At 45.7% G+C, this 26,381-nt stretch overlaps 1 protein-coding gene across 1 annotated transcript in view; it reads right to left on the bottom strand.

Annotated features, from left to right (window-relative positions):
- LOC115471749 (ATP-dependent DNA helicase PIF1-like) overlaps positions 1 to 26,381 on the bottom strand; it is a 233,774-nt gene that overhangs the window by 181,798 nt on the left and 25,595 nt on the right. The window contains exons 5-6 of the mRNA XM_030205562.1: positions 19,002 to 19,155; positions 17,331 to 17,445 (exon numbers count right to left, since the gene is read on the bottom strand). Coding sequence (XP_030061422.1) covers positions 17,331 to 17,445; positions 19,002 to 19,155 — 269 coding nt within the window. The remainder of the gene's footprint in view (positions 1 to 17,330; positions 17,446 to 19,001; positions 19,156 to 26,381) is intronic.

Here is a 26,381-nt window from a genome sequence, read left to right on the forward strand (position 1 = left end):
TACAGAACCATAATAGGACCAAATTACAAAGACATCCATAAACTCTTCTCACTTATGAACAATCTCCTAAACACCACACAGGTCACTTCGAATAGCACAGAAACCCCATCGGCAACCAACCTAGCGATATATTTCAAGGAAAAAATCATAAAGCTCCGACGCATGATACCAAGCAATACCACTGAGTACACAAGCATTCTTGAATGCTTAGACCCGAAGCCTGGGGAATATCCAGCCAATCGATCATGGACCAACTTCAACCTGATCTCAGTAGACGAACTTACACACTGGCTTGGAAAATATGCTAAATCTAAATGTAAACTTGACATCTGCCCTACCAGCTTACTAAAAGCCGCCCCCAAACGATTCACAAAAGACCTCACGAACCAAGTAAACCACAGACTCCTCAATGGTCTCTTCCCCACGGACAAAGGAAATATCCATCTCACCCCATTGCCAAAAGATCACAAGGAAAGCATTATGGACCTAACCAACTACCGACCAGGTGCTTTGATCCCACTCATAACAAAACTGATGGAAGGCATAGTGACGCAACAACTCACGGAATACCTGACTAAACACTCAATTCTATATGAGTCCCAATCAGGATTTAGATCAAATCATAGCACTGAAACGGTACTAGTATCTGCAATGAATTCATTCAAGAAAACAATTGCAACCGGCAAGAACATACTCTTACTACAATTCAACATGTCCAGTGCTTTCGACATGGTAGATCATGGAATACTACTACACCTGCTAGAATACTTTGGAATCGGAGGCCCAGTTCTCAAATGGTTCAAAGGATTCCTTATCACCAGATCCTACCAAGTAACAATGAATAATGATAGATCACCACCTTGGACACCGGAATGTGGAGTTCCTCAGGGATCCCCCCTTTCGCCAACTATCTTCAACCTTATGATGACACCACTAGCCAAACTTCTAGCCAATCAGAACCTTAACCCCTACATATACGCGGACGATGTCACGATCCACATCCCGTTCAAAAGTAACCTAAACGAAATGACCAACGAGATCAACCATAGCCTCCAAATCATGCACTCCTGGGCGGACTCATTCCAGTTAAAATTGAACGCAGAAAAAACTCAATGTCTAGTTCTCACCTCCCAATACAACACAAACAACTATCCTACCATAACCACACCATACTGCACTCTCCCTATCTCAGAGAATCTGAAAATTCTTGGAGTCACCATTGATCGATACCTCACACTCGATACCCACGCGAAGAATACAACAAAAAAAATGTTCTACGCGATGTGGAAACTCAAGAGAATAAAACCTTTTTTCCCAAGAAACATCTTCCGCACTCTAGTACAATCATTAGTAATAAGTCACCTGGACTACTGTAACGCTTTATATGCAGGCTGTAAAGAACAGACCATTAAAAAACTCCAAACAGCCCAAAACACCACAGCCAGACTCATCTTTGGCAAAACTAAATTCGAAAGAGCAAAACCGCTAAGAGAGAAACTACACTGGCTACCACTCAAGGAACGAATTGAGTTCAAGATCTGCACAACCGTCCACAAAATCATCCATGCAGACGCCCCTCTCTATATGTTAAACCTAGTGGACCTACTACCTAGAAACGCCAAAAGATCGGCCCGCAAATTCCTCAATTTGAACTTCCCCAGCTGCAAAGGAATTAAATACAAACAGTCATATGCTACTACTTTTGAGTACAAAAGCACACAGATCTGGAACGCACTACCCATGGCCCTGAAAAAAATAGACAACCTAACCAGCTTTCGCAAATCTTTGAAGACACATCTCTTCAAAAAAGCCTACTAAGGACATCCTCACTAACTATTCCCCAAATTACTCAGATGCATCTAAAACACCTCTTACAACACCTACCTAGCACCTACATCTAAATCACCTACCTTTGCTTATTATCAACTGTATCTAAGATCATGTAATGACTGCATCATAACAACACTCTGTAAGCCACACTGAGCCTGCAAAAAGGTGGGATAATGTGGGATACAAATGCAATAAATAAATAAATAAATACAACAATGTAAATTATTCATTAGCATGACAACACATTTCTCCTAACAATCCCGTTCAAAACATTAATTGCAGGAAGCCAATACCTTGCTAGTGCCCATTTCATTGGTTTTAGAAAGGTGAAATTAGATCTTACCTGCTAATTTTCTTTCCTCTAGACCCTCCAGACCGGTCAAGACGCTTGGGTTATGCACGCCTACCAGCAGAGGGAGACTGAGAACACAAAAACTGAACCAAGCATAAGCCAGCAGCCAACCCCCAAGCAGCCAGTAAATCCTTAACAAAGCAAAACGCAACCAATAAAAAACCTAAACTATAACCCCGAAAGGTCAAAGAACCCTGTACTCAGAAACAATTCTTGGTAACGTGCTTCAAATAACCGAACGCCACAGCGTTGCGGTCCTTCTCTGAAACCCAGAGGAAAACAACGGAACTTCAGAAACCCCAAAGCTCCCAATTTAGAGTCCTATCAGCAATAGCAACATAGAAATGTCCATATCAATCATCTCTCAAGCACACTAGGACAAAGCACCAGAAATATACACAGCGGGAGGGTTCTTGACCGGTCTGGAGGGTCTAGAGGAAAGAAAATTAGCAGGTAAGATCTAATTTCACCTTCCTCAGCGACCCTCCAGACCGGTCAAGACGCTTGGGAAGTACCAAAGCAGTAAACATCTAAGGGCGGGAACTTTGCACCCCAGACGTCAACACTGCCTCCCCAAAACTGGCATCCTGCCTGGCCTGCACATCAATTCTATAATGCTTCACAAATGAATGCAGCGAGGACCAGACCGCCGCCCTGCAAATATCCTGCGGCGGCACTAACCCACTCTCTGCCCAGGAAGAAGCTACTCCCCTGGTCGAGTGTGCCTTTAGTACCTCTGGCACCCTACGTCCCTTGAGCAAATACGCAGAAGAAACTGCTTCTTTCAACCATCTGGAAATTGTTACCTTAGAAGCCGCAGCTCCCTTCTTAGGGCCTCCATACAACACAAACAATCTATCCGAAGACCGAAACTCTCGCGTCCTGACTAAATAAGACCGCAAAACTCGACGGACATCCAGCTTAGCCAAACGGCGCTGAGACGAATCTCTGAACCTATCTCCCAGAACCGGTAAAGAAATGTCCTGATTCACATGAAAGGAAGAGACCACCTTAGGCAAAAAAGACGGGACCGGCCTCAAAGACACCTTCTCCTTAGAAAAGGTCAGAAAGGGCGCCCGACAAGACAAAGCCTGCAACTCCGAAACTCGCCGAGCCGACGTAATAGCCACTAAGAACACTGTCTTCAAAGTCAAATCCTTCCAAGTACTTGTAACCAAAGGCTCAAAGGGCGGTCCCACCAAAACCTCCAAGACCAAGTTCAAATCCCACGGCGGAACCACCGGACGAAGAGGAGGACGGATCAACTTCACCGCTCGCAAAAACCGAACCACATCGGGAGCAGATGCCAAGGAAACCCCCCGGATCCTACCCCGGAAACAAGCCAAGGCCGCAATCTGCACCTTCAAAGAAGAAAGAGCTAGACCTCTGTCCACCCCATCCTGCAAAAACTCTAACACCTGCGGAAGAGAAGAGGACCAAGGAGAATAAGAACGATCCCTACACCAGTTCTCAAAAATCCGCCACACCCGCACATAAGCAAAGGACGTGGACTGTTTACGAGACTGCAACATAGTCTCAATTACTCTAGCTGAAAACCCTTTCTTCTTCAACCTGTCCCTTTCAAGAGCCAGGCCGTACATAAGTACATAAGTAGTGCCATACTGGGAAAGACCAAAGGTCCATCTAGCCCAGCATCCTGTCACCGACAGTGGCCAATCCAGGTCAAGGGCACCTGGCACGCTCCCCAAACGTAAAAACATTCCAGACAAGTTATACCTAAAAATGCGGAATTTTTCCAAGTCCATTTAATAGCGGTCTATGGACTTGTCCTTTAGGAATCTATCTAACCCCTTTTTAAACTCCGTCAAGCTAACCGCCTGCACCACGTTCTCCGGCAACGAATTCCAGAGTCTAATTACACGTTGGGTGAAGAAAAATTTTCTCCGATTCGTTTTAAATTTACCACACTGTAGCTTCAACTCATGCCCTCTAGTCCTAGTATTTTTGGATAGCGTGAACAGTCGCTTCACATCCACCCGATCCATTCCACTCATTATTTTATACACTTCTATCATATCTCCCCTCAGCCGTCTCTTCTCCAAGCTAAAAAGCCCTAGCCTTCTCAGCCTCTCTTCATAGGAAAGTCGTCCCATCCCCACTATCATTTTCGTCGCCCTTCGCTGTACCTTTTCCAATTCTACTATATCTTTTTTGAGATACGGAGACCAGTACTGAACACAATACTCCAGGTGCGGTCGCACCATGGAGCGATACAACGGCATTATAACATCCGCACACCTGGACTCCATACCCTTCCTAATGACACCCAACATTCTATTCGCTTTCCTAGCCGCAGCAGCACACTGAGCAGAAGGTTTCAGCGTATCATCGACGACGACACCCAGATCCCTTTCTTGATCCGTAACTCCTAACGCGGAACCTTGCAAGACGTAGCTATAATTCGGGTTCCTCTTACCCACATGCATCACTTTGCACTTGTCAACATTGAACTTCATCTGCCACTTGCACGCCCAATCTCCCAGTCTCGCAAGGTCCTCCTGTAATCGTTCACATTCCTCCTGCGACTTGACGACCCTGAATAATTTTGTGTCATCGGCGAATTTAATTACCTCACTAGTTATTCCCATCTCTAGGTCATTTATAAATACATTAAAAAGCAACGTACCCAGCACAGACCCCTGCGGGACCCCACTAACTACCCTCCTCCACTGAGAATACTGGCCACGCAATCCTACTCTCTGCTTCCTATCTTTCAACCAGTTCTTAATCCATAATAATACCCTACCTCCGATTCCATGACTCTGCAATTTCTTCAGGAGTCTTTCGTGCGGCACTTTGTCAAACGCCTTCTGAAAATCCAGATATACAATATCAACCGGCTCCCCATTGTCCACATGTTTGCTTACCCCCTCAAAAGCGAGAATGGAACCGGGTCGGGCATTACGATAGGGCCCTGCAACAACACCATCGACCCGTCCAACCTCAGGGGACCCTTGATCGCCAATCGCACTAGATCGCCGAACCACGGACGACGTGGCCAATACGGAGCCACGAGGATCACCGTGCCGACGTATCGCTCTATTCTTTGAACTACGCGCCCCACTAGAGGCCAAGGAGGGAACACGTACAACAGTTGACGCGGTGGCCATGGAAGCACCAGAGCATCGATCCCCTCGGACCGAGGGTCCCGCCTCCGACTGAAGAACCTGGGCACTTGAGCATTGCTGGCTGTTGCCATAAGATCTACCACCGGCAGTCCCCACTCCATCACCAGCCGATGAAACAGCGGACGATGCAGCGACCACTCTCCTGGATCCAGAGTGTGCCTGCTCAGAAAGTCCGCCTGGAGATTGTCCACTCCGGCCACATGACCTGCGGAGAGACTCTGCAGATGAAGCTCCGCCCACTGCATCAACTCTGCCGTCTCCTCGGCTACATCGCGACTCTTTGTGCCTCCCTGATGGTTTACGTAAGCTACCGCCGTGGCATTGTCGGACAGAACTCGAACTGCCTTCCCGGCGAGAAGATACTGCAGGGCCTGCAACGCCAACCGGATCGCCCGGGTCTCGAGCCGATTGATTGACCAAAGGGCCTCCTCCGGTGACCAGAGACCCTGTGCCACCTGACCCAGACAATGTGCTCCCCAGCCTGCCAGACTGGCATCTGTGGTCACCACAATCCAATCCGGAGAATCCAAGGGCATCCCTCTCTCCAGATTCGGAGTATGAAGCCACCACCGCAGACTGGTTCGCACCGCCTCCGGCAAGAATAGTCTGACCTCCAAACTCTGAGACTGCGGAGACCAATGATCCAACAGTGCTGACTGCAACTGCCTCATGTGAGCTCTGGCCCACGGCACCACCTCTATCGATGCCGCCATCAGCCCCAAAATCTGAAGATACCCGTGAGCTGACGGGGACCGCTTGGCAGAAAACTGACGGATCAGCCCCTGAATCTTGGCAATCCGAACGGGCGGCAGAAACACCAGGCCCCGCACCGTATCGAAACGAACCCCCAGATATTCTAGGGATTGAGACGGAACCAGATGACTCTTGACACTGTTCACCACCCAGCCGAGCGACTCCAAAACAGATACTACCTTCGCTGTTGCTTCCACACTCTCCTGATAGGATTTGGCTCGAATCAGCCAATCGTCGAGATATGGGTGAACCAATACTCCTTGCTGCCGCAAAGCCGCCGCCACTACCACCATAACCTTGGAAAAAGTATGCGGCGCCGTAGCCAGACCGAACGGCAGAGCACAAAACTGAAAGTGATGTCCTAGAACCGCAAAGCGAAGAAACCGGTAATGCGCCTGCCGAATGGGAATATGCAGATAAGCTTCCGTCAGATCCAGAGAAGTGAGAAATTCTCCCGACTGAACCGCTACTATGACCGACCGCAACGTTTCCATGCGAAACGAGGGAACCTTCAACGCCCCGTTGACTCGTTTTAGATCTAAAATAGGCCGGAAGGAATCCTCCTTTTTGGGAACCACAAAATAAATCGAATAACAACCGGTCCCTCTCTCTGAAACCGGCACCGGAACTACAGCCCCTAAATCTATCAACCGCCGGAGAGTCTGCCAAATTGCCCTGGCCTGGAGCCGAGAGCGGCATGGGGAGGCTACAAAGAAATCTGGCAGAAACTCTTCGAACTCCAAGGCGTACCCGTCTCGCACCACTTCGAGGACCCACTGGTCTGTCGTGATGTGGGCCCACCTCTGATAAAACTGACTCAACCGAGCACCTACTCGCACCAGAGGCTGGACCCGCAAACCTTCATTGAGAAGCACGACCGGAGGACAGAGCTCCCCCCGAGACCTCTCGTCCTCCTCAACGACCCCCACGAAAGGGCTGAGTACGCTGAAAATATCTGCCTCTAAATGGCGCACTAAACCTCCCTGGCCTATAGCGCCGGGCATCCTTCAAACGAGCACGCCTTGACATGCCGCGACCCCCTCCTCTAGGTCGCAATTCTGGCAACTGCGGAATCTTAGCCTCCCCAAGACCACGCACCAATTTATCCAACTCTTCTCCAAAAAGCATGGACCCTTTAAAGGGAAGCGAACACAACTTGGATTTAGAAGCCGCATCCGCAGTCCATCCACTAAGCCACAGGGCCCGACGAGCTCCAACCACCAAAGCCATGTTCTTCGCCGAAGCCCTCAACAAATCATAACTACCATCTGCCAGAAAGGAAGATCCCATCTCCAACTTGGCTAACTCCTGCACCACGGAAGCCCTGTCCAGCGCGGGACCATCCAGGAGCTTTTCAGCCCAACGGAAACACGCCCGAGCCACTAGACCTCCACATAGAGCGGCCTGCAGAGACAAAGCCGAGAGATCAAAACTTCGCCGAACAAAGGACTCCAACTTCCTATCCTGAGGGTCTCTGAGGGCAGTCCCCCCATCAACCGGGATGGCAGTAGCTTTGGTGACTGCCGTCACCACCGCATCCACTGTAGGAGATTTAAAAGAATCCCTATCCTCTTGGGGAATAGGATAAAGTCTCGCCATTGCCTTAACCACCCGACAGGCTGAATCTGGAGAGGACCACTCCTGTAAGATCATATCCCTCAGATCCTGATTCATAGGGAAAGAACGAGAAGCCTTACGAATGCCCTTAACCAAAGGGTCTATCTGCTTAACCTCCGCTACAACCGGCTGAGGAGCCTCAAACCTAAGCGTAGACATCACTTGCTCAATGAGCTCCGGAAGCTCATCCCAAGGAAAAATCCTTACCACCGAGGCATCCTCCCCTGGGAAGGATCCCTCCTCTTCAGGATCAATGTCTAAATGGAACTCATCACCCAATCCACTACCCTCATCTTCCGAGGGAGGGAAAGACAAAAAATCAGGGTCCTCCACATAGTCTAGCCGTGGGCGCTTGACCCCCAAAGGAGCTGCCCCCTTCTGTACATCTGGCTGAGAAGCACCTGCCTGCCAGGCCTGAAACATCGACCAGACAAACTCCGGTGGAAATCCCATAGCCCCTGAAGGCCCTGGAGAGCCCCCAACATTCTGTCCCGGGCCCTCCACCACCTGCTGGGCCGGGATCGCCAGAGGAGCCGAATCCAAGATGGCGCCGGTTCCCGCCAAAATCGGGACCGCCGCCACCGCACCAAAACCTGAGTCAGACCCCGGGAGGCTCTTACTGCCGCCCGAAACCTCAGCCGACAAAACCGGAGGGGAAGAGAGAGCATTCTTAGGCTCACCGCAAAACTTGCACGGAGCTCCGGGCGTTTCAATCCCCCGACGCGCGCAGGAACGGCAACGAGCCGCCTTTCCCGCCGACATCGCTAAAAACTTAAAGCGGTACACACACAAACCGCCAAAATCGCCCCAGCTCTACTCCCTTCCTCCACAACACACTCAAACCCTTGCCAGCCCCCAAAATGAGAAACGACAAAATGCTGAGATGCAGAACAGCACTGTCTGCTGCTTGCTATGCTCCTTTTACTTCTGTTTCTTCTTTTTTTTTTTTTTTTTTTTTTTTCACACACACAGCAAACAGCCCAGTTGCTATATACTGACAAGGGCTAAGGCTCTCAAGGTTCCTGTAGCACAGGAGCCGAGGCACCAGGCTGCCTTCACACAAGGTACAGCAGGGGCAAAACCCGGACACGGGTGCAAACCCCTAGGGGAACAGGGAGCCCCACCGGACCCGCTTCCCCGAAGCACAAATTCTAAGTACAGGGTACTAAAATCAGAATCTCTAATCCTACCAGACCAGACTGACTGCTCAGGCTGCATGTCTACCCTCTGCTGGAGACTGAGATTTACTGGCTGCTTGGGGGTTGGCTGCTGGCTTATGCTTGGTTCAGTTTTTGTGTTCTCAGTCTCCCTCTGCTGGTAGGCGTGCATAACCCAAGCGTCTTGACCGGTCTGGAGGGTCGCTGAGGAACGAGACTTTTTTCTTAGTGTTACATAATTATGTCGATGTGGTATGAGAGGCACAAAGGCTAGTGCTTTCTTGTTGGTTGGTTTGTTTATTGTTATGGATAGTGTTTTTCTTTATAATGGTCACACATCCAAATAAAGATGAATTAAAAAAAAAAAAAAAAAAGCCTCTTACACAATTGATTTACCTGATTTTATTGGTAGCCGAGTATCCAAAATTATACCCAAAACTCTAGAAGATTTTTAAAATTGTAGTTGTACACCAAAATATATTGTAATGCTAGCTGGAACAGTTGTTAAATCACTACTAAATAAAGAAGCTTTGTCTTTAGCACATTGAGCTTCAACAGATGTTGATTTTCCCATGAATGGATAAGAAAAATACAATCAAAGTGCAGTCTGTAAAATCTGAAAATCTGAGGTCAAAATATATCGGCTGCATAAGAAAAAACATGCAATCCTGATGAACCCAAAAAACATTAAACAAAATAGGGGAGCATGGCAAATTCTCATACTGCAGAACTCCAAAGTTCAGACTTCACCTCAATGAAAAGGAATCATTTGTTTTAACACAAAATTCCCTATTCCCCCCATCATCCTCATCTCATACACCAACTTTCTACCACTGAAAGAGTTCTGCTTCCCATACATGTATTTCTTGGAGGTAAATTTTCTCTCTCCCCTTTCCTTTGGTTTTCTCCAGAATACACATGTTTAGCTCTTGAAAGATGGTTGACCATTTTAGTATCTGCTGCATCAGCTCCAATTCACATCCTTTTGAATGTGTGGTCTCCAGAATAGTATAGGAGTATTCCAAAGAGGTCTCAGACTTATCCAGGGAAAATGTTGCCTCAACCTTTCCCAGCTACACCAGCAGCCTCTCTTACTTCCTTCCCACCAAACTCCCATAAGTATCAACTATCTTTCTGAACTACCCCAGCATCTCTAGTACCACTTCAACATTTGATGTGCTGCACAATGAATGCACTTCTACTGTAGAACTGCATGTGAAACTGGAGAGCCATCGTAGCGACTTAAGGGTTGTAAAGGTGTAGCAACACAGGTGAAAATTTTTGAATAGTTTTCAGTCAGTCAACAGTGGTAGCTGATAAATCACTGGAAGATCTACATAGAGCAAAATGCAGCAGTCCAAGGAGGATAATTAGAGAAAAAGTGGATAAGAATGTGGTACTGTATCTAGATTTTTATGTCAATCACCTCACCCCAGCAGCCACAGTCCCAATTGCTCTCCATTATTTGTTCAATGATACAGAGAGTCTTTAGGCTGTAATTGTTGGAGGAAAGGGAGTTGTGGCTGATGGGGAACAGGCACTCTCACCCATGTGTGCCCAGAAGCCACAGCTGCAGCTTTTCCTCACTGCCAACGTTCTCACCTACACACTCTCAAGAGGTCATACCTTTAGTTTGCTGGAGAAGAGGGCAACGGGAAAAGGCTGAGGTTCTAACTGTGGCTGCTGGAAACAGTACAGTCACCCACCTGTGTCCAGAAGCTACAGCTGTTCCCCGTCACCAACACATTCACCCACCCACTCTCAGAGGTCACAGCTTTAACCTTCTCTCCACTGCCCAGCTGCCTCTAGTAGCCACAGCCTCAGCCTCCCCCCATCATCCATTTACCCTCCCACTCCCAGAGGTCGCAGATTCAACCTCTTTCCATTGCTCATCCACCCCGCCTCAGCTTTCTCCATCAACCCTCCCCCCATCCCCAACAGCTGCAGACTAGCTTTGGTTTCTAGAAGCAAGTGGGTAATGGAAAGAGAATGACACTGCAGAGGGCAGGTGCACTCACCCACTTGTGCCCAGAAGCTGCAGTCTGAGCCTCTCTTTATCGCCCAGCAGTTACTTTACCCTCTTCTCCACTGCCCACCTACCTCAAGCATCCAAAGCCTAAAGCAACTGATCACCCAGCTACCACAACAGCAGCGTAGGCATCAAACCCCTTCCAGTTTTAGTCTTAATTTCGTTCCTTCCCCCACAGTAGACTCAATCCTTTCATGTTCCCTTCTCCAAACCAGTTCTTTTTAATATTTTGGCAAACAATATTGCCGAAGGGTTGTCTGATAAGGTTTGGATCTTTGCGGATGATACCAAAATCTGCAATAGGATAGACACACCTGATGGTGTGGATAATAAGAGGAGGGACCTAGAAGCTAAGGTTTAATGATAAAAAATTCAGGATCAGGAGGAAGTGACGTCACCAGGAGCGACATCTGAATGAGGTGCTCCATCGTGGGTTAGCACAAAGTACCTCCAATTGCGCTATTAAAGTGGTGATTTGGAAGAGCGAGAGAAGCAGTGTGCAGGGGAAACAATGGCCAGCAAGGTGAAACCAGACAATAGCAAGTTGGGTGCCTGACTGATAGATTGACTGCTGGCTCAATTACCATGTGGCATGGCCTCGAGTGGCATGCTGGGTGAGAGAACATAATAGACCAGTATACTCTTTCCAACAGTGGCCAATCCAGGTCACTAGTACCTGGCAGAAACCCAAATGGTAATACAAAAAGGGAAGAAAAAATATATGCTATAAACTGCTCCACAAAAAAGGAGCAGGACTAAAACACATGAAAAAATTAACAAGAGGGGAAAAGGACATGGAAACATCAGATACACACCACAGGTAAGGCTAATGGATCTCCTATAGCACAAAGCTATTTCAAATCCATGAGCCAACTGCATGTTATCAATCATTTATATATTTCTACCCAAGAGCCTAAATTTGGCTTCCAGAACCTCTCTCCCATATTTTCCTATGCCACTGGTACCCATATGTACCAAGACAGCCGGCTGCTCCCCAGCACTATCTAAAATCCTATCTAGGTGACATGCGAGGTCCAATTTACTTCAATTCTTTGAAGGAGTAAACAAACGTGGACAAAGGGGAGTCAGTTGATATCGTGTATCTGGATTTTCAAAAGGCGTTTGACAAGGTACCTCATGGAAGGCTACAGAGGAAATTGGAGGATCATGGGATAGGAGGAAATGTCCTATTGTGGATTAAAAACTGGTTGAAGGATAGGAAACAGTCCATAAACCACTACTAAATGGACTTGGGAAAAATCCACAATTCCAGGAATAACATGTATAGAATGTTTGTATGTTTGGGAAGCTTGCCAGGTGCCCTTGGCCTGGACTGGCTACTGGCGTGGACAGGATGCTGGCATTACTTATATCACCTTCGCACCAAGCAGGCAAGTGACCAGGCGATCCTCAAGTCCACCAGACAGCCAGCTATCTACATGCCTAATAATCAAATCACCAACTACAACAGCTGTCCTAACCCCTTCCCTTCTAGGCATAAGCTCATGGAGACGCATCCTCAGAGCGGGAGGATATTGAATTCCCTGGTGGGCTGGTCCTGGCTACAGGTCAGAAAGGCGAGGTGCTAGAGATTGACGGGGTTGGTAAAGGGTGCCGCCGAGTTGCCGATGTTAGGCATGAGTTTGAAGCTGATTACTGATCTCTGCCGGACCTAGTCGACGGTCCCACATGAGAGAGTCGAGCACTGGGAACTGAGGCAGAACATTGTCGGTCTTTGCTCCTCGCCACGAGGTCAGGCCTGGCTCGAGACTGAGCACCGGACCTGATGAGATATATTCGTCGAAGATCAGCGCGACTGCACAAGATCCATCAACCGGCACTTCCATCTGCTACGGTGCTGGAAGTACTGTCCGCCATCGAAGGGGGAACACGATCCGCAATCGATCCATCCGCTTGGGCTGTAGCGACGGACGTCCTCCCAACCCAATCATTGTGGCCATGCATTAGCATCCATTTTGAGGGTGCCGCAGCCCTGTCTGATTGAAACAACGTGCAGGCAGCAGCTGCCATTTTTGAATCAGCACCTTGGACACTATAACCAACAGAGAAACTCCAAAGGCAGCTTTCAAATCAAGTCAGCCAGCGAACTTCCTGTTTGATATATTGCCTATGCTAAGTTCAAGGCAGTCCAACTTGCATCTTCTGCTCCAGCCTGCCTGCCTACCTGAAATCGCACCATCTACACTCCAGTCCTGGTGTTGCTGCCTACCTGCCTCTGCTCCAGCCTGCATTATCTGCTCCAGCCTGCATTACCTGCTCCAGCCTGCATCGTCTGCTCCAGCCTGCATCCTCTGCGCCAGCCTGCGTCCTCTGCCCCAGCCTGCGTCCTCTGCCCCAGCCTGCATCCTCTGCCCCAGCCTGCATCATCTGTTCCTGCCTACATCCTCTGCCCCAGCCTGCATCATCTGTTCCTGCCTGCATCCTTTGCCCCAGCCTGCATCCCCTGCCCAAGCCTGCAGCTTTAACTCCAGTCCTGCAACCTCGACTCCTTTGTTCCTGTTAGCTAACGCCTAGGACTGCCTGAGTCTATACATATGGCTCCATTACATATTCTCCTCCTAGTACTGTTCCTCCCCAATCTACTCCTCCACCCGAAACCACTATGCACTACAGTTATACATTGCCCTTTCGTTCATTTTATTACCTCACCATCTCTGTTGTCCTCTTCCTCCCTCCTTGCTTTCTGCCTTCAACACTTCATCCCTTCCATCGTACCTTCTGAACTCATCTCGCCTTCATCACCACTCTTCTCCGTACTCTCTTACTCCTTCTTCTCTCTGCTGGAAACATGAATCCCAATCCTGTTCCCCCTCACCAACCCTCATCCTATTTGTGCAGGTCGCACCATGACCTCTCCAATCTCATCTCTATTCCTCTCCTTCCCCCCTCTTCTCTGCCCTTCTCATGCGCCCTATGGAATGCCCGCTCCATCTGCAACAAACTTTCCTTTACCCATGACCTTTTTATCACTCGTAGCCTCCATCTGCTCGCGATAACTGAAACTTGGCTTTGCCCTGATGACTCTGCTTTAGTCAAAGCCCTCTGCCATGGTGGTTATCTCTTCTCCCATACGCCTTGCCCTATTGGCCGCGGTGGTGGTGTTGGTCTATTACTCTCACCCTCTTCCAAATTTCAATCTCTTTTTTTTTTTAATTTATCATTTTAATATAGAATATACAAAGAATAACTCTTTGATAAGATACATCAGCCTTTAAAAACAAAGAAAAGAAAACATATTCTAACTTAATAGATAAGTTTACTAACAGAGAATATATATTCGGCTGATAATTATAGTCCACAAATAGAGGGATTCAAGATATAATAATACCAAAGGAAGTTGGTGCTAAAACACATTAAATTAAAGGAAAACAAGCAGTGGTTAGCCATATTTATATAGGACTTATTTATCTGAAATTAACCCTGGTCTCCCTTCTTATCAAGAAATGACCTCAATTGATCTGGCTCAAAAAACACATATTTCTTCTCTTTAAACATCAAGACACATTTACATGGGAAACGTAATTGGAAGACTGCTCCTATATTCAGAGATTCCTGTTTCATAAGCAGGAATTTTTTCCGTCTTTGTTGAGTCCATCGAGCAATGTCTGGAAATATGGAGACCTTGCTTCCTTTAAATTCAGCACACATGTTTTTAAAATAAAGTCTCAATAAAGATTCTTTATCTTGCAGAAAAACAAAAGATACTATCAAGTTTGCTCTAGTCTCTGTATTATCCTTTGACTGTTCTAAAAAGTTTGTTAAGTCCAGTGCTTCGGATGATTTATCCTGCATAGAATTATCCTGTATTGGAGAAGTCTTCACATCCAAATAATAAATTTTTTGAGTTGGGGGAATTGTTTGCTCAGAATACTGAAATATTTCTTTCAAGAATTTAGCAAACATGTCTTTAGGAGGCACAAATTGAGATTTTGGGAAGTTTAATATTCAAATTTCAATCTCTTCTACCACCTCAGTCTCTCTGTTTTTCTTCATTTGAAGTCCACTCCGTCCGCTTATTCACTCCTTTGCCTCTTCGAATAGCAGTTATTTATCATCCCCCTGATATATCCCTTTCATCCTTTCTCAGTGACTTTAACGCTTGGCTTTCCTTCTTTCATGATCCTTCCTCCCCCTCCCTCATGCTTGGCAACTTTAACATTCATGCTGATGATCCCTCCAACTCTTACGTCTCCCAGTTCCTTACCTTAACATCCTCCTTCAATCTTCAACTATGCTCCACTTCCCCTACCCACCAAAATGGTCACTGTCTTGATCTTACCTTCTCCTATAACTGCTCTCCCTCCAATTCCTTTACCTCAGATCTTCCCCTCTCTGACCATCATCTAATAACCTTCACACTTAAACTTCCTCCCGCCCAATCAACCAATTTATCTAGGAATCTCCAAGGCCATTGACCCTACTACCCTATCCTCCAATGTCTCAAACCTCTTCTCTACCACTGCACCATCCAAATCTGTCAATGATGCCATCTCTTCCTACAATACTATTCTATCCACTGCCTTAAGACACTCTTGCACCTCTCATGCCCCGTCCTATAAGATGTACTAAACCCCAGCCCTGGCTGCCCTCTAAAATCCACTACCTACGTTCCTGTACCCATTCCGCCGAACGCCTCTGGCTGAAATCTCATGCCCTTGCTGACCACACACTTCAAGTTCATGTTGACCTCCTTCCAATCTGCTCTCTTGCTTGCCAAACAGGACTACTACATCCAGCTGACTAATTCTCTTGGCTCAAACCCTCGACTTCTCTTCGCCACACTAAACTCTCTCCTCAAGGTGCCTCCACCCCCAACTCCCCCCTCACTATCTCCCCACATCCTAGCTGAGTTCTTCCACAAGGTTCAGTAGATAAACCTCGAATTCCCTACCAAACCACCCCCACCTCTCCCTCCCCTTGTCCGTTCCTCTAACTCCCCAACCCCTCCGTCCTTTTCCTCCTTTCCCGTAATCACTGATGAGGAAACAACGCATCTTCTCTCCTCCTCAAAATGAACTACTTGTTCCTCTGATCCCACTCCTACCCACCTTCTTAACACCATCTCTCCTACTCTCACTCCTTTTATCTGTCATATTCTCAATCTCTCTCATTCCACTGCGACCGTTCCTGATGCCTTCAAACATGCTGTGGTCACACCGCTCCTGAAGAAGCCTTCACGTGACCTTACCTGTCCTTCCAACTATCGACCCATCTCCCTCCTCCCCTTCCTTTCCAAATTACTTGAACGCGCGCCGTTCACCACCGTTGTCTTGACTTTCTCTCATCTCATGCTGTTCTTGACCCATTCCAATCTGTCTTTCGCCCTCTTCATTCAACTGAAACTGCACTTACTAAAGTTTCCAATGACCTGTTCCTGGCCAAATCCAAAGGTCTCTATTCTATCCTCATCCTTCTCAATCTATCTGCCGCTTTTGACACTGTTGATCAAAGCCTACTCCTTGATATGCTGTCTTCATTTGGATTCCAGGGCTCTGTTCTTTCCTGGTTCTCCTCCTACCTCTCGCTTCGCACCTTTAGGGTACACTCTGGTGGATCCTCTTCCACTTCTATCCCTCTACCAATTGGTGTGACTCAGGGTTCTGTTCTTGGTCCTCTCCTGTTCTCCATCTACACTTCTTCCCTTGGCTCTTTGATATCATCCCATGGCTTTCAATACCATCTCTATGCTGACGACTCCCAGATGTACCTCTCTACCCCCGAAATCTCAACCAGCATCCAGACCAATGTTTCAGCCTGCCTATCTGATATCGCTGCCTGGATGTCTCAATGTCATCTGAAACTTAACATGGCCAAAACTGAGCTTCTCATCTTTCTCCCTAAACCTACCTCTCCTCTCTTCCCTTTCTCTATTTCTGTGGATGGCACTACCATTCTCCCTTTCTCATCAGCTCATAACCTTGGGGTCATCTTTGACTCCTCTCTCTCCTTCTCTGCTCACATTCAACAGATTGCCAAAACCTGTCGTTTCTTTCTCTATAACATCAGCAAAATCCGTCCCTTCATCTCTGAGCACTCTACCAGAACCCTTATCCACACTCTTTATCACCTCTCGTCTTGATTATTGTAACCTGCTTCTCACCAGCCTTCCTCTTAGCCATCTCTCTTCTCTTCAATCAGTCCAAAAAACAATTGAGGAGCTGACACTGCTGCACATAAGGGCCGCACATGCTCAGAACTTTTCATTGAAGTTCTGCTCTAGGAGAGCACTTTATGTCTCAGCACTTAGATGATGTCACCCACTTGTGTGTGTTTGACTCGGTCCTGCTTGTTGATGGAAAACACACCATTTCACCGTGTAAATGTCTTTTTAAAATTAAACTTTTTAACATGTAAGGCTAGGTCGATTAGATAAGACAAGAGTCACACCTCCTTAAGATGAGATCCAAACAGAATTTTCTAACCTGAAAGCAGAACTTTGTTTCTTCATTAACCTTCATAACTGGAGGAAGCTGCAGGAAATCTCCACATATTATTAAATGGATACCTCCAAATGGGTCATCTCTCCTTCGAACAGCTCTGCAAATACAGTAACAAACAGATAAATGTGTATAGTAGCAAAAAGAGGAAAATCAGTTCATACCTGCTATTTTTTTTTCCTCGAGTCGCTCCGAACCAATCCAGATGAGTGGGTATCTGCACGCCTACCACCAGGTGCAGACAGAGCTAATAAGCTGTGATATTATCACGTAAGTATCCTGTGCAGACTAGTTGCATGGAGCAAGACTCCCTAAACAAAAGGAACCATGGGCCCGAAGATGCCAAGATTTGAAGTTATTTTGTTCAAGAAAAATTTAGGCTATTAGTACAAGCCTTAATTTTGACCAAAATTGATTACTGTAATATATTTGTGATGTAAAAAAAACGACTCATTAGAAAGCTTCATACCACTCAAAATATGGCCATTCGTCTTATTTGTGGACAGAGAAAATGTAATAGAGTCTCTTCTTACTATACTCCGTTTCATTGGTTACCAGTAGAGGACCAGATATCCTTTAAAGTATGTTTTGTTTTTCAACTTATCCAGGGTTTTGTACCAACATACTTATATCACAACACAGACATCAAAATACAATACTCGGAATTATTTGCGTCTATCTATGCCTTCATTAAAGGAATATGCTCTAAGAAAATGCTAATCTCTTTTCTTAACAAGCCCTTAAAATTTGGAATTCTTTACCAGCTTCAGTTATTACTCTTTCTTCCTATTTGTCTTTTTGTAAACTTTTCAAGGCAGTTTTATTTAGGAAACGTGCTTTTGGGTTAATCTTGGTTGTTGTAGTTGTTGCTGATTTTGTAAATTTTTGTTGTAGTTCTCAGTTAATTGTATTGGTTTTCACTGATGCTGTAATCCTCTCCAAACCATTTTTTTTTTTTTTTTGGTGTGACCAGAATAGAAATCCTTGATAATGTAATGTTAACAAGAACTGTCACAAACACTTTCCTGAACTGATGGCAAGATAACTTACTGGTTTATACTAAACTCATAAATGCACAGAGGCAAACAGAAACATTCTTAAAAGGGAGAAAAGGCCTCAGAGCCCCACCTCCTGTATTTTCAAAAGAAGGATTTTTATGGGTAGTGACGTCACTGGCATAAAAACAACCTCCCTAATCACTGGAGACCCAGGAAAAAAGTGACATGTGTGTCAAGTGTGTTAAATAATGATCCCATCAACTAGTTCCATCAATTCGCTGCTTCAGGGTAAACTTGAAATCAGAAAATCATTAAATTCCATGCACTACTTCGAGTGTGTGTGGAATTTAACAATTTTCTGATCGAAGTTTACCCTGAAACACCCATGCTCCTCATTTTATCACAGTCATACAATAAAGTTGACCTCTTCCTAAATTATTACATACCTATATCACTATGAGCATAACCTTTTTTCAAAAACTTTGCCTTCTCAAGAGCCAGGACATAAGTGAAAATGGAGCCATGTCTATATCCACTGCCACCTTCAACCTAAATAACAGAACTAATGCCTTAAGCCTTGCTGCCCACTTGTTTCCATGCAAGGACATCAGTCCCTGTGAGCAGGTGTGGTCAAGAGCTGAAGTTTTTCATTACTTACCTGGCAACAGCTTCCAGTTTATCGAAGTACTCCCCTTCCACCATGGAGATTTCATCAATGACAAGGTGTTGACAATTAAGCCAATGCTGACGTACTCCAGGTCTATTTGCTAAGTCAATGCACTGGTCCAGTGAGGCTTTTCCAGAACCAATGCCTTACATGCAAAACCAAAAATAGAAACCACAAAAACAAAACAATAAACAAAACCATACACTACTATTAACACATTGTCCAACAGGAATCTAGTACTGAATTACAGCAATTAACAAGCTGCCCCAACAAACCACCCTAAGATCAGTTGTGATGGCATGCAGCATGGCTTTTCACCTAATGTATCCCATGGCATCAGAACTCTATCCACCCCATCATAATGTCAAACGTATCCATTACACGTTACCGTCACCTGCTACACTCCACTCTGCACAATACCCCAGAACCTAATATGAAGTCATAAATGGTGTGCAAGTTATCATTAGTTGTGGTCAAACAAAAGTACATCAATTTACCTTTTCAAGCACTGCCAGTAAGATATGCTGTGAATTCTCCACCATGTGCCAAAAACCAAATCCATGTCTCCTGCCCGCTCCACTAAACCCCATTAATTATTATTCTCATGGGATTCAGCCATACGGTGCCCCGTTTTCACCAGCCTGCTATATGCCCTCCAGATGCCAACATCTTTGATCACACAACTTCTGCAGAGCACGCCCAACTCACACTGCCCTTTTCCAAACCTCAACCGCATCCCTATTCCAATATTAACCTAATTTCTCCCAAACCAAAAATACAGAGGAAAGTTTCATTGATATTATGAATGCAGTTCACTAAAAGTGTCCAGTTCAATCTTCACTTTAAATGTATATATACATATGAACACAAATCATTCAAACAAAAAAAAAAAAGGGTGGAAAAAGCCTCAGACATTGCAGGTCAATTCAGTGTCTCAAACGAGCCTGCTGCATCAATCACTGGCATAAAAAAAACAAACCCAAACATGAAAAGTTATCTTTATAGTAACATAGTTATGTCCACTTTTCTCTTACTTTTTTATTATAAAATTTTTTTCCAACATAATACAATAAGAAATTCCGATATAGGGTATATACAACAGTTTACAACCTCAAGTATTCTGCTGTAAAACAAAGTCAGCAATTAATACCTAATTGTTATGTACCCTTAATTATTCCATCAGTTCCCTATGAGTTCCTCCCTTCCCCCCTTCTTACCCTATCCCCCTAGCTCTACCCTCCCTACCTCCCATCCTCCAATTAACCCATAACACACGTGTAACATTTCCATTATTATGCGTTATCCATTATTATACAACATCTCCTCATAAGGTATTAAGAATAAGACTACGGCCTTTCTGCGTCATCTTATCCAACTAGCATCCCCATATTTTAAGAAATCAGGCTTTCCTTTTACAGTATCCTTTAGCATCTTTCGCCTCCCAAACCAACAATTGATGCAGCTGGTTACGCCAATGCCAAAATGTCGGCTGATTGGTCGTAGTCCAGTGTTGCATAATGCATTTTTTTGCTATCAGACATAATTTCCTACACAGCAATGTTCTGTCAGCATTCAATCTCAATTGTGGCTCTTTCACATCTAATATAAGTTGCAGTGGGTTCATAATTATTCTGCTAGATAATACACCTGATAGATAAGTGGTGATTTGCCTCCAATATCGTTGTATTAGTTTACAACCCCTAGCGCATGATAAATGGAGTTCTCATATTTATTACATTTCAAACAAAATGCTGTCTCAATACCCCCTGATTTGTATAATTGAACTTGGGTAAAGTATACCCTATGTATCATTCTATACGCACATTCTCTATAAGTAGCTCCCCCTATCAGGTGTGGTATTTCTTTGATTTGCGCTACAATATCCCAAGAGGTTAGCTCTCTGCCCACATCTTTTCCCATTTCTGTCGTAGTTGGGTCAGCTCTTTCCCAGGAGCCAAACTCCACAGCTTCTGATGGATTTGTGATATGGATGGAGCATTTTCTGTAATCTCATCAAAGAAAGCTTTAATTTTGTTACCTAGTTTAAATTTAAGTGTTTCTATGTTTAACATTTGTATGTAGTGTTTAAGTTGGCAATACACAAATTTATCCCTCCATCCCATTTCTCCTTGTGTGAGCAACTGCGACAGTGGCTTAATATCCCCATTCGCATTCAGGGCGTCTGCCAAAGTAATTACACCTAGTTGTTCCCAATTAGCAAAGGTTTTATTCTCCATTCCAGGTATAAATGCCGGGTTGCCTTTAAGACTTATAAATTCCGTCGTTCTTGGGTCTCCTCCCAGTAATGTCCCTATAAATTTTCACGCTGCTCTTAACGATTTGAGCAGAACATTATGTTGTAATCTATTAGGGATCTCCTTACTCCGTACATGCATCAGTGTAAGTACTTGGTAAGGGCTAAATAGCACATCCTCTGTGTCAAGAGATGTGTGTTCAGTGGCATGAAAGATCCTGTCTCTCACCAGTCGTAATAGGCATGCCATATTGTAATACCTAATATTGGGAATTCCCAGTCCCCCCTGTCTCCAACCTCCCAACATGTATTTTTGCTGCATTTTAGCTCGTTTTCTGTCCCAACAGAACCTAAATATTAATCGATAGAAACACTTTATGTCTTTCTGCATCATCACTATGGGCAAAATCTGCAAGACGTATAGCCATCTCGGCAGTACCACCATTTTAATAAGATTTATCCTAATCAACAGCGATAACGTCAATGTCCCCCAAGAATCTAATTGTTGCTTTGTCTGATCCAGTAATTTTACTACACTTAATTTATATAGTTCTTTTGGTCTAGCCGGCAGCAAGATGCCCAAATATATAAAGGAGGTGTGAGACTGTCTCAAGGGGAATCCTTCCGGCCATAGTTTCTGTATGTCTATGTTGAGCGCAAGAGCTTCAGACTTTTCTAAATTTAGTTTGAATCCCGAATAATCTTCATATTCTTGGAAGATTTCTAAGAGATTCGTCAAAGTTGTTTTCGGTTTCGTGATTATCATTAGCAAATCATCAGCAAAAGCAGCCAGCTTGAATTCTTGCTGCTTAAGTTGTACCCCCGATATCGCTGCACAGCGATATATGTCTCTAATTAAAGGATCTAACTGAAGGGCAAAAAGCAGAGGTGACAGTGGACATCCCTGTCTGGTTCCCCTACTAATCTGAATTTCACCCAAAACACTGCCATTTACCATCACCTGTGCTCTTGGCATGTGGTACAGAGCTTTAATCGCCTGCACAAAGTTACCTTGAAATCCATATTTCTCTAGCACCGAGTATAGAAAGGGCCACTCCACTCTGTCAAACGCTTTTTGTGCATCAAAGCTTATCATTAACGCCTGCTCATTGGAGTGGCCCAATCCTTCCAAGGATGCCAGGATATTCCTCAGATTTTTTGTAACTGATCTCTCTTGTACAAATCCTACTTGCGCCGGATGTATAAGGTGAGGCAATATCTTTCCTAGCCTGTTTGCCAATATTTTGGCAAATAGTTTTGCTTCCAGATTGAGCAATGAAATAGGCCTATAGGAGGTAACCAACTGTTCATCTCTCTTGGGTTTAGGGAACACCACTATCCTCGCTAGGTTTAAATGTTCTGGGAGTTGACCCTTTGCTATCCACTCATTAAACACCTGGGCCAAGGTAGGGGTAACCAAATCCCCCATCAGTTTATAGAATTCCGCCTTGTAGCCATCTGGGCCTGGTGCTTTACCTGTTTTACTTTGAGTTATAGCCCATCTTACTTCCTCCTCACTGATGCTAACATTGAGGCGTATTCCATCCCCATTTTGTAGCTTCGGGAGTTGAATACCCTCCAAGTATAATGCCCCGGAAAGTCCTTCTTGCTCTGACGCCTTGTATAGTTCTTGGTAATATGTTTGAAAAGCTAGGTGAATCTCTTGGTTAGAGTGTATGAAATCCCCTTTCCCATTTTTAATAGTTGTTATGTTTCTGGAAGCAAATTTAGGTGCCATAAGACGGGCTAAGTATTTGCCTCCTTTATTCCCATGTTTGTAAAGTTGAAAGCGATAGTAAGCCTGGGATTTCACTTCCCTCTCGTGTATTAGTGAGTTTAGGGCCGTTTGTTTACCTATCACCTCTTGCCTAATTTTAGTACTAGGTGTCTGGCCGTATTGTCTATTCAACATACCTAGTTGCTTTTCAAGCTTCATTATTTCTCTGTCTCTGGCTCTTTTATAGTGCGTTACATAGCTTATTATATCGCCTCTCAACACGGTTTTTGCCGCCTCCCAAAAACTAGTGGTTTCGGCTACCGAACCCTCATTGAAATGTTTGTATTCAGCCCACTTAGTTTGTAGATATTCCCCAAATCTTGCATCTTTTATTAAATATGCCGGAAACGTCCAACTTTTCAACAAGTCCTCTTCTCCCCCCCTCTTTTCCATTTCATACGTACTATCGAGTGGTCCGATATAACGCAGGGATCTATATGTGCCTCAGTAATATCTGTTAACAAGTTACGGGATGCGAGCAAATAATCAATTCGAGACGACCCGTGTGCTCTAGATTGATGTGTATATTCTTTGTCTAACGGGTGCAAGGTTCGCCAGACATCTATTAAATCAAGCGTTGTACATAAGTCCGGTAAACCCCTCGTATCTACCCATCGGAGCTCCTTTGGAGGGTGCGATCTATCTAGAATTGGATCCCAGGTCATATTGAAATCACCTCCCAACAATAAGGGCCTATTATCTAATTGTGTAATTTGTTTTTCTCTTACTTTTTAAAAATTTTTACTTATAAACTAATCCATAAACGTTTATCAAAATCAGCTACTTAGCTTCAATGTAACAGCTGTATTAGTCTCACCAATGCAGGCAGACCACCGTTTGTGGAAGGTAAAATTAGTCCTTACCTGATAATTTTCTTTCCATTAGTCCCAACAGATCAATCCAGAGACTTGTGGGTTATGTTCCCCCCCCCCCCCCCCCCCCCCACCAGCAGGTGTAGATAGAGAGAACGCCAGAGTCTTGCTATATGTGGTCCTGTGCAGCCACTTACAGCTCAGTATGAACGATACCAAAGCAGTGGAAAGGAACATAAACAAATTAATCTCACTCTCCTGCCTCTTCAGAACAATTTAAACCCGCAAACTTGCTTGCGGAAACAAGCAACCAATTCAAACCTGAACAAACAAAAGTGCTAACAAAGGAATCCTTATAGAAACCGCAGCCAACGAAACCGCAGCAATCAAAAGAAAGAACCCCGGGCGGGCCTCTGGATTGATCTGTTGGGACTAATGGAAAGAAAATTATCAGGTAAGGACTAATTTTGCCTTCCACAGCGTCCCACAGATCAATCCAGAGACTTGTGGGATGTACCAAAGCAGTCCTCAAGAAGGGCGGGAAATCTCCAACCCTGCTGCGATAACTGACGACCCAAAAACCGCATCCTGGCGCGCAGCCACATCCAACCTGTAATGCTTAGCGAACGTATGTACTGACGCCCAAGTGGCCGCTTTGCAAATTTCTTCCAAAAACACCAAACAGATCTCCGCCAACGAATAAGCCAGCACACCCATGTCAAATGAGCCCGAATCTGTAAAGGAGGATCCTTCCGAGGCCAAGTAAGCGGCTGCAATTGCCTCCTGAAGCCATCGGGCCACCGTAGCCTTTGATGCCAACGAACCTTTCTTGTGACCTGCAAAAAGAACAAAGAAATGATCTGAATGCTGAAAGTCATTGGTAACTTCCAGATCTCTCATCAAGATGCGTTTAATATCCAAACAACACAGGGCTCTAAAAACCTCTGGGTAATCCCCTCTGTGAAACGACAGTAACACCAAAGACCGGTTTAGATGGAACCATGAAACCACCTTAGGTAAAAAATACGGACCGTACGAATGGACACCCCTGATTTCATGTACTGCAGAAAAGGGTCTCTACTTGAGAGAGAGCCTGCAACTCCGAAATCCTCCTGGCAGAAGCCATCACAACCAAAAAAAATGTTTTCAACGTAAGATCCTTCAATGATACCTGCGTCAAAGGCTCAAAAGGTGGTCTTTGCATAGCTCTGAGGACGAGATTAAGACTCCAACTCGGAAGCAGTGTAGGGCGAGGCGGTCTCAGATGGTTTATGCCCTTAAGGAAACAAACGACATCCAGATGGGCCGCCAGCGACCCGCCTTGAAGGCGTCCCCTAAAACACGCTAGCGCCACCACCTGAACCTTCAATGTACTCAGATTTTTTCAGCCCCTGCTGGAGAATGTCAAAAATTACCGAAACAGAGGCCGACATAGACGAAACCCCCGACTGAGCACACCACGCTTCGAAAATGCGCCACACTCTCGCATAAGCAATTGAAGTCGACCGCTTACGTGTCTGAAGCACTGTCGTAATCACGGCTTCTGGATAACCTTTCCTCCTTCCGTTCAAGGGCCAAGCTGTAAGACCAAAGGGGGAGGGATCTTCCATAACCACCGGACCCTGACACAACAGGCCCTTCCGTAGGCCGAGATGTAACAGACTGTCGAACAACAAGCGGATCAGATCCGCATACCACGGGCACCGTGGCCAATCCAGTGTGACCAAGATTACATGACCAGGGTGCCTGGTTATCTGAGCAACTAGTCTCTCCACCATGGGCCAGGGAGGAAAAACATACAGCAGGCCCAATGGCCACTACTGAAGAAGCACATCGATCTCGCTGGAGCCCACCTCCCTGCCCCTGCTGAAGAAACTGGGCACTTTGGCATTGCGGCAAGTCGCCATCAAATCCAGCATCGGATGCCCCCATCTTGCCACGATCTGTTGAAAGGCCAGGGGAGACAGCTCCCATTCCCCCAGATCCAAGCTGTGTCGGCTCAGGAAGTCCGCTTCAATATTCTGCGAACCTGCAATGTGAGCTGCTGAGAGCAGGAACACATGATCCTCTGCCCACCGACAGATCTGAGCAGCCTCCTGAGCCAAAGGAAGGCTCCTGGTGCCCCCTTGCCTGTTCACTTAAGCCACTGCAGAAGCGCTGTCGGAAAGAATCCTCACCAGGCGTCCGCGTATCAAGGAGAGAAACTCTCTCAGTGCCAAGCGAATAGCCCTGAGTTCCAGACTGTTGATGCGGAGGCCACTTCCCATGAGCCGTGCGCCCCAAACAGTGCGCCCCTTAGCAGATTTTCCAGACTCAACCACCAACTCATCTTGGACTAAACTCGTGCTGTCCACTGAACGTGAACCAAATAGTCCTCCAAAAGGGGTGACCACTGACTGAGCAGATGCCACTCAAGAGGGCGCATGTGTGCTCTGGCCCAGAGAACCACGTCCATGGAGGCAACCATAGACCCCAGTACCTGAACATAATCCCAGGTCCTGGGAGCAGGAATTCCCAACAACTTTCGC

Source organism: Microcaecilia unicolor, chromosome 6 (genome assembly GCF_901765095.1).
Source record: "Microcaecilia unicolor chromosome 6, aMicUni1.1, whole genome shotgun sequence".
Classification (NCBI taxonomy): Eukaryota; Metazoa; Chordata; class Amphibia; order Gymnophiona; family Siphonopidae; genus Microcaecilia; species Microcaecilia unicolor.